A 13,177-nucleotide genomic window follows, 5' to 3' on the forward strand; every position below is an offset into this window, starting at 1 on the left:
GTGATTAGTGAACCCTTCCTTTACATGCTGCAGAAGGCCTACTAATGGAAGTGATTAGAGAGTTCTTCCTTTACATGCTGCAGAAAGCCTACTGGTTGAAGTGATTAGAGAAACGTTCCTTTATATACTGCAGAAGGCCTAATAATTGAAGTGATTAGAGAGTCCTTCCTTTACATATGCAGAAGGCCTACTGGTTGAACTGATTAGAGAGTTCTTCCTTTACATACTGCAAAAGGCCTACTGGTTGAAGTGATTAGAGAACCCTGCCTTTACATACTGTAAAAGGCCTACTGGTTGAAGTGATTAGAGAAACCTTCCTTTACATACTGCAGAAGGCCTACTAATTGAAGTAATTAGAGAGTCCTTCCTTTACATACTGCAGAAGGCCTACTAATTGAAGTGACTAGAGAACCCTCCCTTTACATACACAGAAGGCCTACTGGTTGAAGTGATTAGAGAGTCCTTCCTTTGCATACTGCAGAAGGCCTACTGGTTGAAGTGATTAGAGAACCCTTCCTTTACATACTGCAAAAGGCCTACTGGTTGAAGTGAATAGAGAGTCCTTCCTTTACATAGTACAACAGGTCTACTGGTTGAAGTGATTAGAGAACCCTTCCTTTACATATGCAGAAGGCCTACTGGTTGAAGTGATTAGAGAACCCTTCCCTTACATACTGCAGAAGGCCTACTAATTGAAGTGATTAGAGAGTCCTCCTTTACATACTGCAGAAGGCCTACTAATTGAAGTGAACAGAGAACCCTTCCTTTACATACTGCAGAAGGCCTACTAATTGAAGTGATTAGAGAGTCCTTCCTTTACATACTGCAGAAGGCCTACTAATTGAAGTGATTAGAGAGTTCTTCCTTTACATACTGCAGAAGGCCTACTAGTTGAAGTGATTAGAGAAATCTTCCTCAACATACTAATATAAGTCTACAAGCAGAAGTAATGAGAGAAAACTTCCTTAACACTTATAACAAATGTACACACCATAAACAATCAGTTTCACAGCCTTAAAATAAAAACAAATTTCTTTCTCTTTGGGTTGGTTTGGGCATGGAATTCAGTGAGAATGGCCATCCAATGCTCGTAAAAACTTCTGCTCAATTAGACGTGGAACAAGTTTGTGTCTGCAAGACAAAAGTGACATATTTATCAAATATTTATACAAACATTTAATAAAGATCTTAATAACACATTCATAAAATATGTAACAATAAATATACAACATTTTGGATGATAAAGTTATTATTATCATGACTTGCCTACATACATTGTGTATTAAAAGTCACAGCAATACGTATCTCCCCTTGAGAAGTCAGCTGACACTGCAAGTGACTTACCTAATTGACACTGTAAGTGACTTACCTAATTGATACTGTAAGTGATTTACCTGCTTTACATTGTAAGTGACTCACCTAACTGACATTGTAAGTGACTTACCTAATTGGCATTGTAAGTGACTTTCCGAATTGATACTATACTTGACTCACGTAATTCACACTGTAAGTGACTTAACTAATTGACACTGTAAGTGACTTACCTAATTGACACTGTAAGTGACTTACCTAATTGGCACTGTAAGTGACTTACCTGACTGACACTGTAAGTGATTTACCTAATTGACATTGTAAGTAACTCACCTAATTGACATTGCAAGTGACTCACCTAATTGACATTGTAAGTGACTCCCCTAACTGACATTGTAAGTGAATTACCTAATTGACACTGTAAGTGACTTACCTTATTGATATTGTAAGTGACTTACCTAATTGACACTGTAAGTGACTTACCTAACTGGCACTGTAAGTGATTTACCTAATTGACATTGTAAGTGGCTCACCTAATTGACATTGTAAGTGACTCGCCACTTATTGATATTGTAAGTGACTTACCTAATTGACACTGTAAGTGACTTACCTAACTGACACTGTAAGTGATTTACCTAATTGACATTGTAAGTGGATCACCTAATTGACATTGTAAGTGACTCACCTAATTGACATTGTAAGTGACTCACCTAAATGACATTGTAAGTGACTTACCTAACTGACATTGTAAGTGACTCACCTAATTGACATTGTAAGTGACTTACCTAACTGGCATTGTAAGTGACTTACCTAATTGGCATTGTAAGTGACTTACCTAATTGGCACTGTAAGTGACTTACCTAATTGGCATTGTAAGTGACTTACCTAATTGGCATTGTAAGTGACTTACCTAATTGGCATGAGAAACATAATGAGAATAGGGAAGATCATCTTCATGTATGGAATTGGGGAAAATCCAAAACAACACAGGATGACAAACTGTACAAACTGTATCCCCGTGAAGAGGTGAATCTTCCTCTGTGGTACACGCCGTATGTAGTGGTTTGGTGGATAGGCAGACTGCAGATAGAAACACAAGCATAGTGAGTCAACAGGGGGAGAGCCGTATGTAATGGTTTAGTGGATAGGCTGACTGGGGATAGAAACACAAGCATAGTGAGTCAACAGGGGGAGAGCGGTATGTAATGGTTTGGTGGAAAGGCTGACTGGGGATAGAAACACAAGCATAGTGAGTCAACAGGGGGAGAGCCGTATGTAATGGTTTGGTGGATAGGCAGACTGCGGATAGAAACACAAGCAAAGTGAGTCAACTGAGGGGAGCCGTTTGTTGTGGTTTGGTGGATAGGCTGACTGGGGATAGAAACACAAGCATAGTTAGTCGCCTGAGGGAGAGCCGTATGTTGTGGTTTGGTGGGTAGGCTGACTGGGGATAGAAACACAAGCATAGGGAGACTGGGGACAGAAACACAAGCATAGTGAGTCAACAGGGGGGGAGCCGTATGTAATGGTTTGGTGGATAGGCAGACTGCGGATATAAACACAAGCATAGTGAGTCAACTGAGGGAGAGCCGTATGTTGTGGTTTGGTGGAAAGGCTGACTGGGGATAGAAACACAAGCATAGTGAGTCAACTGAGGGAGAGCCGTATGTTGTGGTTTGGTGGATAGGCTGACTGGGGATAGAAACACAAGCAAAGTGAGTCAATTGAGGGGAGCCGTTTGTTGTGGTTTGGTGGATAGGCTGACTGGGGATAGAAACACAAGCATAGTTAGTCACCTGAGGGAGAGCCGTATGTTGTGGTTTGGTGGATAGGCTGACTGGGGATAGGAACACAAGCATTGTGAGACTGGGGACAGAAACACAAGCATAGTGAGTCAACAGGGGGAGAGCCGTATGTAATGGTTTGGTGGATAGGCAGACTGCGGATATAAACACAAGCATAGTGAGTCAACTGAGGGAGAGCCGTATGTTGTGGTTTGGTGGAAAGGCTGACTGGGGATAGAAACACAAGCATAGTGAGTCAACTGAGAGAGAGCCGTATGTTGTGGTTTGGTGGATAGGCTGACTGGGGATAGAAACACAAGCATAGTGAGACTGGGGACAGAAACACAAACATAGTGAGTCAACAGGGGGAGAGCCGTATGTAGTGGTTTGGTGGATAGGCAGACTGGGGATAGAAACACAAGCATAGTGAGTCAACTGAGGGAGAGCCGTATGTTGTGGTTTGTTCGATAGGTAGACTGCGGACAGAAACACAAGCACAGTGAGTCAACTGAGGGAGAGCCATATGTTGTGATTTGGTGGATAGGCTGACTGGGGATATAAACACAAGCATAGTGAGTCAACTGAGAGAGAGAGGTGTATGTTGCACTTTGGTGCATAGACAGACTCAGGATCAACGCACAAGCATAGTGAGTCAACTAAGAGAGAGCTGTATGTTATGGTTTGTTCCATAGGCAGACTGCGGACAGAAACACAAGCACAGTGAGTCAGCTGAGAGAGAGTTGTATGTAATGGTTTGGTGGATAGGCAGACTGCGGATAGAAACACAAGCAGAATGAGTCAACTGAGAGAGAGCCGTATGTAGTGGGTTGGTAGATATACAGACTGGGGATAGAAACACAAGCATAGTAAGTCAACTGAGAGAGAGAGGTGTATGTTGCAGTTTGGTGGATAGACAGACTCAGGATAGAACACAAGCATAGTGAGACTGGGGATAGAAACACAAGCATAGTTAGTCACCTGAGGCAGAATAGTATGTAGTAGTTCAGTGGATAAGCAGTCTGGGGATAGAAACACAAGCACAGTGAGTTATCAAATGAGAAGATCCGTATGTAGAGATTTGTTGGATAGGCAGACTGGAAAAGTAGCCAGTGGGAGAGAAGGAGACAAAACAGAAATAAAAAGAGAGAGGAGGAAGAGTGATTAACGAGCCAGATGGTGAGGAGGAAATCAACCAGAGGGAGACAAAGAAACCAGCCTGATGGTGAGGAGGAAATCAACCAGAGGGAGACAAAGAAACCAGCCAGATGGTGAGGAGGAAATCAACCAGAGGGAGACAAAGAAACCAGCCTGATGGTGAGGAGGAAATCAACCAGAGGGAGACAAAGAAACCAGCCAGATGGTGAGGAGGAAATCAACCAGAGGGAGACCAAGAAACCAGCCAGATGGTGAGGAGGAAATCAACCAGAGGGAGACAAAGAAACCAGCCTGATGGTGAGGAGGAAATCAACCAGAGGGAGACAAAGAAACCAGTCAGATGGTGAGGAGGAAATCAACCAGAGGGAGACAAAGAAACCAGCCAGATGGTGAGGAGGAAATCAACCAGAGGGAGACAAAGAAACCAGCCTGAGGGTGAGGAGGAAATCAACCAGAGGGAGACAAAGAAACCAGCCAGATGGTGAGGAGGAAATCAACCAGAGGGAGACAAAGAAACCAGCCTGATGGTGAGGAGGAAATCAACCAGAGGGAGACCAAGAAACCAGCCAGATGGTGAGGAGGAAATCAACCAGAAGGAGACAAAGAAACCAGCCAGATGGTTAGGAGGAAATCAACCAGAGGGAGACAAAGAAACCAGCCAGATGGTGAGGAGGAAATCAACCAGAGGGAGACAAAGAAACCAGCCAGATGGTGAGGAGGAAATCAACCAGAGGGAGACAAAGAAACCAGCCTGATGGTGAGGAGGAAATCAACCAGAGGGAGACAAAGAAACCAGCCAGATGGTGAGGAGGAAATCAACCAGAGGGAGACAAAGAAATCAGCCAGATGGTGAGGAGGAAATCAACCAGAGGGAGACAAAGAAACCAGCCTGATGGTGAGGAGGAAATCAACCAGAGGGAGACAAAGAAACCAGCCAGATGGTGAGGAGGAAATCAACCAGAGGGAGACCAAGAAACCAGCCAGATGGTGAGGAGGAAATCAACCAGAGGGAGACAAAGAAACCAGCCTGATGGTGAGGAGGAAATCAACCAGAGGGAGACGAAGAAACCAGCCAGATGGTGAGGAGGAAATCAACCAGAGGGAGACAAAGAAACCAGCCAGATGGTGAGGAGGAAATCAACCAGAGGGAGACAAAGAAACCAGCCTGAGGGTGAGGAGGAAATCAACCAGAGGGAGACAAAGAAACCAGCCAGATGGTGAGGAGGAAATCAACCAGAGGGAGACCAAGAAACCAGCCAGATGGTGAGGAGGAAATCAACCAGAGGGAGACAAAGAAACCAGCCTGATGGTGAGGAGGAAATCAACCAGAGGGAGACGAAGAAACCAGCCAGATGGTGAGGAGGAAATCAACCAGAGGGAGACAAAGAAACCAGCCTGAGGGTGAGGAGGAAATCAACCAGAGGGAGACAAAGAAACCAGCCAGATGGTGAGGAGGAAATCAACCAGAGGGAGACAAAGAAACCAGCCTGATGGTGAGGAGGTAATCAACCAGAGGGAGACAAAGAAACCAGCCTGATGGTGAGGAGGAAATCAACCAGAAGGAGACAAAGAAACCAGCCAGATGGTGAGGAGGAAATCAACCAGAGGGAGACAAAGAAACCAGCCAGATGGTTAGGAAGAAATCAACCAGAGGGAGACAAAGAAACCAGCCAGATGGTGAGGAGGAAATCAACCAGAGGGAGACGGGGGCCTCCGTGGCTCAGTCGGTTAGCGCGCTAGCGCAGCGTAGTGACCCAGAAGCCTCTCACCAATGCGGTCGCTGTGAGTTCAAGACCAGCTCATGCTGGCTTCCTCTCCGGCCGTACGTAGGAAGGTCTGCCAGCAACCTGCGGATGGTCGTGGGTTTAGGCGGGCTCTGCCCGGTTTCCACCCACCATAATGCTGGCCGCCGTCGTATAAGTGAAATATTCTTGAGTACGGCGTAAAACACCAATCAAAAAAAAAAAAAACAAAACCAGAGGGAGACAAAGAAACCAGCCAGATGGTGAGGAGGAAATCAACCAGAGGGAGACCAAGAAACCAGCCAGATGGTGAGGAGGAAATCAACCAGAGGGAGACAAAGAAACCAGCCTGATGGTGAGGAGGAAATCAACCAGAAGGAGACAAAGAAACCAGCCAGATGGTGAGGAGGAAATCAACCAGAGGGAGACAAAGAAACCAGCCAGATGGTTAGGAAGAAATCAACCAGAGGGAGACAAAGAAACCAGCCAGATGGTGAGGAGGAAATCAACCAGAGGGAGACGGGGGCCTCCGTGGCTCAGTCGGTTAGTGCGCTAGCGCAGCGTAGTGACCCAGAAGCCTCTCACCAATGCGGTCGCTGTGAGTTCAAGACCAGCTCATGCTGGCTTCCTCTCCGGCCGTACGTAGGAAGGTCTGCCAGCAACCTGCGGATGGTCGTGGGTTTAGGCGGGCTCTGCCCGGTTTCCACCCACCATAATGCTGGCCGCCGTCGTATAAGTGAAATATTCTTGAGTACGGCGTAAAACACCAATCAAAAAAAAAAAAAAAAAAAACCAGAGGGAGACAAAGAAACCAGCCAGATGGTGAGGAGGAAATCAACCAGAGGGAGACCAAGAAACCAGCCAGATGGTGAGGAGGAAATCAACCAGAGGGAGACAAAGAAACCAGCCAGATGGTGAGGAGGAAATCAACCAGAGGGAGACAAAGAAACCAGCCTGGTGGTGAGGAGGAAATTAACCAGAGGGAGACAAAGAAACCAGCCAGATGGTGAGGAGGAAATCAACCAGAGGGAGACAAAGAAACCAGCCTGATAGTGAGGAGGAAATCAACCAGAGGGAGAGGAAGAAACCAGCCAGATGGTGAGGAGGAAATCAACCAGAGGGAGACGGGGGCCTCCGTGGCTCAGTCGGTTAGCGCGCTAGCGCAGCGTAGTGACCCAGAAGCCTCTCACCAATGCGGTCGCTGTGAGTTCAAGACCAGCTCATGCTGGCTTCCTCTCCGGCCGTACGTAGGAAGGTCTGCCTGCAACCTGCGGATGGTCGTGGGTTTAGGCGGGCTCTGCCCGGTTTCCACCCACCATAATGCTGGCCGCCGTCGTATAAGTGAAATATTCTTGAGTACGGCGTAAAACACCAATCAAAAAAAAAAAAAAAAAAAAACCAGAGGGAGACAAAGAAACCAGCCAGATGGTGAGGAGGAAATCAACCAGAGGGAGACCAAGAAACCAGCCAGATGGTGAGGAGGAAATCAACCAGAGGGAGACAAAGAAACCAGCCAGATGGTGAGGAGGAAATCAACCAGAGGGAGACAAAGAAACCAGCCTGGTGGTGAGGAGGAAATTAACCAGAGGGAGACAAAGAAACCAGCCAGATGGTGAGGAGGAAATCAACCAGAGGGAGACAAAGAAACCAGCCTGATAGTGAGGAGGAAATCAACCAGAGGGAGAGGAAGAAACCAGCCAGATGGTGAGGAGGAAATCAACCAGAGGGAGACAAAGAAACCAGCCAGATGGTGAGGAGGAAATCAACCAGAGGGAGACAAAGAAACCAGCCAGATGGTGAGGAGGAAATCAACCAGAGGGAGACAAAGAAACCAGCCAGATGGTGAGGAGAGAATCAACCAGAGGGAGACAAAGAAACCAGCCAGATGGTGAGGAGGAAATCAACCAGAGGGAGACAAAGAAACCAGCCAGATGGTGAGGAGGAAATCAACCAGAGGGAGACAAAGAAACCAGCCAGATGGTTAGGAGGAAATCAACCAGAGGGAGACAAAGAAACCAGCCAGATGGTGAGGAGGAAATCAACCAGAGGGAGACAAAGAAACCAGTCAGATGGTGAGGAGGAAATCAACCAGAGGGAGACCAAGAAATCAGCCTGATGGTGAGGAGGAAATCAACCAGAGGGAGAGGAAAAAACCAGCCATATGGTGAGGAGGAAATCAACCAGAGGGAGAGGAAAAAACAGCCAGATGGTGAGGAGGAAATCAACCAGAGGGAGACAAAGACATCAGCCTGATGGTGAGGAGGAAATCAACCAGAGGGAGAGGAAAAAACCAGCCAGATGGTGAGGAGGAAACCAGCTAGAAAATGAAGAGAAAACCAGCTAGAGGCTAAAGAGAAAACCAGCTACAGAGTGAGGAAAAAAGACAGGAAGAAGGTGATAAGAAAACCAGCCAAACAGTGATGAGGAAACAACCAGAAAATGAGGAGGAAACCAGTCAGAAGGTGAGGAGAGAACCAGCCAGAGGTAAGCGAGGAAACCAACCAGAGGTAGCGCAGGAAACTAGTTAGAAACAGAGGAATAAATCCCGCAGAGGGTGATGAGGGCACCAGCCACAGGGTAAGGAGGAAACCAGTCAGAAGGAGATGAGAAAAACAGCCAGAGTGAACAGGAACCAGCCAGAGGTGAGATGAAAAAACTGTCAGAGAATAAAGGGAAAAAACAGCCAGAGGGTGGTTGGAAACCAGCTAGACAGTGAAAAGGAAAGCAGTCTGAGGGCGAGGAGAAAAAACAGCCAGAGAGTGAGGAGGACACAAGCTAGAGGGTGAAAAAGAAACCAGCAAGAGAGGAGAAAAACAGCCAGAGAAAGAGGAAGAAACCAATTAATAACAGAGCTATATAAATGTGCAAATATACCTGTTCCGTGACCAGCAGGAGGATCCGTTCGAACAGCTGATTACCAAATAAGGCAGTGATGGCCACGTAGAGGAAGAGGCCGTCCAGAACGGGGCGAGGAATGTACGACATTGGGTATGGCAACATGAGCATTGACAGACCAATCATCACATGTGAGATGATACCTGTCAGCCGGGTTTCACGCACACGCACCACTCTGCGAGTAAAATATGTAAAGTAGCAGAATTGGTCAGTCTGTTCATCTAATGTGTATACACTTTCATATCATCCCTTCAAAAAAATCGGTAAACTATTGAATATATTCATGAACAAAATGGCATGACTAAGATTCAGGTTTATACTGGTCAAAAGCAAAACCACTTTAATACTGGTAGTCAACTCATATATCTACCCATAAAGTTTAACTATAATCGCTCGTGCTTTGAAGTTGCATTGGAGACAAAACCAGAGAAAAAGCTTTCACAATAAATGAATTTTGACAGCTTGCTAGCATATGGCCATTCAAGTGATGTATGACCGCACCACTAGCCTACTAATCATGGGCTGTATGATCGAGCAAAGATAGAAGGAATGAGAGGTGATTCATGGTCAGTTTAGATATGGTCAGCTTAGATATACTACAATGACAGTAGGTGAGGTTACATTTGCTGGACATGTCCCTGCTCTACCCTCTCTTCTATGTCGGCCAGGGCACGTACGTGCAGTGGGGAGTGAGGCAGCGCTGCATGCACCCAGGGAAAGGCAAACACCGACAGGAAACCATTAATCACAGCTACCACAAATAGGTCCCAGTGATAGGCTGCGCCTTTCTTTAACCTGCGAACAAAACACAATCCATACAGGTGAGAGAACAGAGGTAAAGTAATTAAGAAAGTGTAGCATACACTGTTAGTTAATGAAAGTACATTAAACTTCAGCAATTCATAAACTGTCAAAATTTACCATGTTCAGTAAGGCCACATGTGAGAAGCTACAGGTACATGTATTTTCACACTTTTTATGTATAGACTTTGATCTCACCTGATACAGGTGTTGTATTTCATTTGGGACCAGGGACCAGGGCCCAGTTGTTCAATAATGTATTAATGGTTAATCGCTGTATTACCTTTAGTCTGGACTAAATTGCCCTTGGTTCTGAGACAGGACAAGAATGGTATTAAGACTTAAACTGGGTTTAATTTTTAATACACTTCTGAACAACCTGCCACAAGTATCTTCAATACAGATAAACGTGGTATTTGAATCACAGATCTAGTGTAAAGATATATGTGTAATATCTTAGTAACACACTTATATAAGCATGGAATGTTAGAGTAAACCACAAGCTATCCCGTGAATACCAGTAGTGTGACACTAGCCGGCTGACAAATGGCCTGTGAAGTCCACTACAGTAACCATCAGCTGAGAAAGACTATTAACAGTGAAACAGTAATGGTGTCGAATGCTAGCCCACTAATTAGGAGCTAAAGCTGAACTTGTGGTGTGCTAGAGGTTAGCTACTGGTGTGCTATCAGTGAACTGATGTTTTGGAATGCTAGCCCACTAATCATGAGCTAAAGCTGAACTTGTGGTGTGCTAGAGGTTAGCTACTGGTGTGCTATCAGTGAACTGATGTTTTGGAATGCTAGCCCACTAATCATGAGCTAAAGCTGAACTTGTGGTGTGCTAGAGGTTAGCTACTAGTGTGCTATCAGTGAACTGATGTTTTGGAATGCTAGCCCACTAATCATGAGCTAAAGCTGAACTTGTGGTGTGCTAGAGGTTAGCTACTGGTGTGCTATCAGTGAACTGATGTTTTGGAATGCTACCCCACTAATCATGAGCTAAAGCTGAACTTGTGGTGTGCTAGAGGTTAGCTACTAGTGTGCTAGCAGTGAACTGATGTTTTGGAATGCTAGCCCACTAATCATGAGTTAAAGCTGAACTTGTGGTGTGCTAGAGGTTAGCTACTAGTATGCTATCAGTGAACGAGTTTTTCTGAATGCAAACCCACTAATTATGACCTAAAACTGAACGTGTAGTGTGCTAGAGGTTAGCTACTGGCTAATGGTTTGCTAACAGTGAGCTAGTTGTCAGGCAGCGTTGTGCTCATGGCCAGCTATTGGTTTGCCAGTGGTGTACTAATGGTGTGTTAGTAGTACAATATTGGTGAGCTACTGGTGTGCTAGTGGCCAGTTAGTTGTATGCTTATGGCCAGCCAGTGGAATGCTTATGGCCAGCTAGTGGTGTGCAAGTGACCAGTCAGTGGTGTGTTAGTGACCGGCTAGTGGTATGTAGTGACCAGCCAGTGGTGTGCTAGTGGCCAGCCAGAGGTGTGCTAGTGGCCAGCCAATGGTGTGATAGTGACCAGCTTGTGGTGTGTTAGTGGCCCGTCAGTGGTGTGGTAGTGACCAACCTGTGGTGTGTTAGTGGCCAGCCAGTGGGGTGCTATTGGCCTGTCAGCCATGTGTTAGTGGCCAGCCTGTGGTGTGTTAGTGGCCAGTCAATGGTGTGCTAGTGACCAGCCTGTGGTGTGCTAGTGGTCAGCCGGTGGTGTGCTAGTGACCAGCTAGAGGTGTGCTAGTGTCCAGCCAGTGGTGTGTCAGTGGCCAGTCTGTGGTGTGTTAGTGGCCAGCCTGTGGTGTGCTAGTGGCCAGCCAGTGGTAAGTCATTTAGAAGTTTTGGTTTGTACTGTGGCTATAGGTAAGAACACAAATTTAAATATAAATAATACAAATATAGTACATAAAATGTACTTGTACCTGACATTTGGATAACTGTGGCTTATAAAGTACATGTAAGCATAAGCTATTATACTTACTTGTGGGCGGGTGTGTTGACCAAAGCACTGGATATGTTCTGATCCATAAAAAACAGCAGTGAGAGGCTGAAGCCCAGTCCCGCAGCCGCCACCCAGGCCGCTGGGGGCAGGGTGTGCAGCGGGGCTACCACAAAGAGTTCTTCATCAGGGTTGTAGCTGAAGGGCTTGACTACAAACACATACAACCAGATGTAACCAGATTATACTACATGTCTATTATATTGAATATGCAAATGAAGGATTACTGCAGAGACTTTACATTCTGGAAGCAAAATCTACCACATCAGTGGCCCTAATGAGTGACATTCAAAAGGCACCTACTTTCATGCTTTCATTTATGCCAGATTAAATGTTTCATTCTACATCGTGCCACATTGTCTTTATTTAGCAGAAACACATCTCGAGGTGGGAGGTGGTGGGTGGGGGTTTCTGTGTTACATATAAGTTTATATCCAGCATTCTGAATTCCCTTTTTAAGCCTATTCTTCATTTCTTTAATAGTTCAAAGGTCAACGGATAAAAAGTATTTTTCATTGACAGCATTATATGGATTTAAATGAAAATCAGGAGTAAAGTTTACAAATACATGGGGCCTAAAACATGCTTGATTCTCTCTGATTTTTGCCAGACCCTGATCAGACCCTGCACAAAACACCTGAGTGGGAGCGGGAAGACGGGGACAGATGGTATGGTAATCTGATGATGATAAAGAGATCCTCACTCTGGATGTCACGGAAGATGACAGAGCCAATCACAGACATGATGAGAACTGCCGTGGGCAATGCGTAGTCAGCCAGGATCTCCCGTCTGCCTGCGTTCAGGAATGGCCTGAAACATTTACCATCAGACATCTAATTATAATTAGACAATAACATCATACACACTGATGGAATCAGACAATCACATCATACACACTGATGGAATCAGACAATAACATCATACACACTGATGGAATCAGACAATCACATCATACACACTGATGGGATCAGACAATCACATCATACACACTGATGGAATCAGACAATCACATCACACACACTGATGGAATCAGACAATCACATCATACACACTGACGGGATCAGACAATCACATCATACACACTGATGGAATCACATACAATGATGGAATCAGACAATCACATCATACACACTGATGGAATCAGACAATCACATCATACACACTGATGGAATCAGACAATCACATCATACACACTGATGGAATCAGACAATCACATCATACATACTGATGGGATCAGACAATCACATCATACACACTGATGGAATCACATACAATGATGGAATCAGACAATCACATCATACACACTGATGGGATCAGACAATCACATCATACACACTGATGGAATCAGACAATCACACCATACACACTGATGGAATTAGACAATCACATCATACACACTGATGGAATCAGACAATCACATCATACACACTGATGGAATCACATACAATGATGGAATCAGACAATCACATCATACACACTGATGGAATCACATA

General features: G+C 45.2%; 1 protein-coding gene across 3 annotated transcripts in view; it reads right to left on the bottom strand.

Annotated features, from left to right (window-relative positions):
* The window catches only part of LOC135481234 (solute carrier family 4 member 11-like), a 91,785-nt gene continuing 78,608 nt past the window's right edge, over window positions 1–13,177 (bottom strand). For 2 of the 3 annotated variants that reach the window (XM_064761064.1, XM_064761063.1), the window contains 6 exons: window positions 12,388–12,494; window positions 11,667–11,835; window positions 9,509–9,682; window positions 8,867–9,062; window positions 2,222–2,391; window positions 1–1,131 (listed from right to left, as the gene is read on the bottom strand). In XM_064761064.1, the coding sequence (XP_064617134.1) occupies window positions 1,065–1,131; window positions 2,222–2,391; window positions 8,867–9,062; window positions 9,509–9,682; window positions 11,667–11,835; window positions 12,388–12,494 (883 nt within the window). In that variant the 3' untranslated portion in view covers window positions 1–1,064. Of the gene's footprint in view, window positions 1,132–2,221; window positions 2,392–8,866; window positions 9,063–9,508; window positions 9,683–11,666; window positions 11,836–12,387; window positions 12,495–13,177 lie in introns of those variants that run through there. The other variant, XM_064761066.1, reaches the window with a different exon arrangement.

The sequence above is a fragment of the Liolophura sinensis genome, unplaced genomic scaffold (assembly GCF_032854445.1).
Source record: "Liolophura sinensis isolate JHLJ2023 unplaced genomic scaffold, CUHK_Ljap_v2 scaffold_14, whole genome shotgun sequence".
Taxonomy (NCBI): Eukaryota; Metazoa; Mollusca; class Polyplacophora; order Chitonida; family Chitonidae; genus Liolophura; species Liolophura sinensis.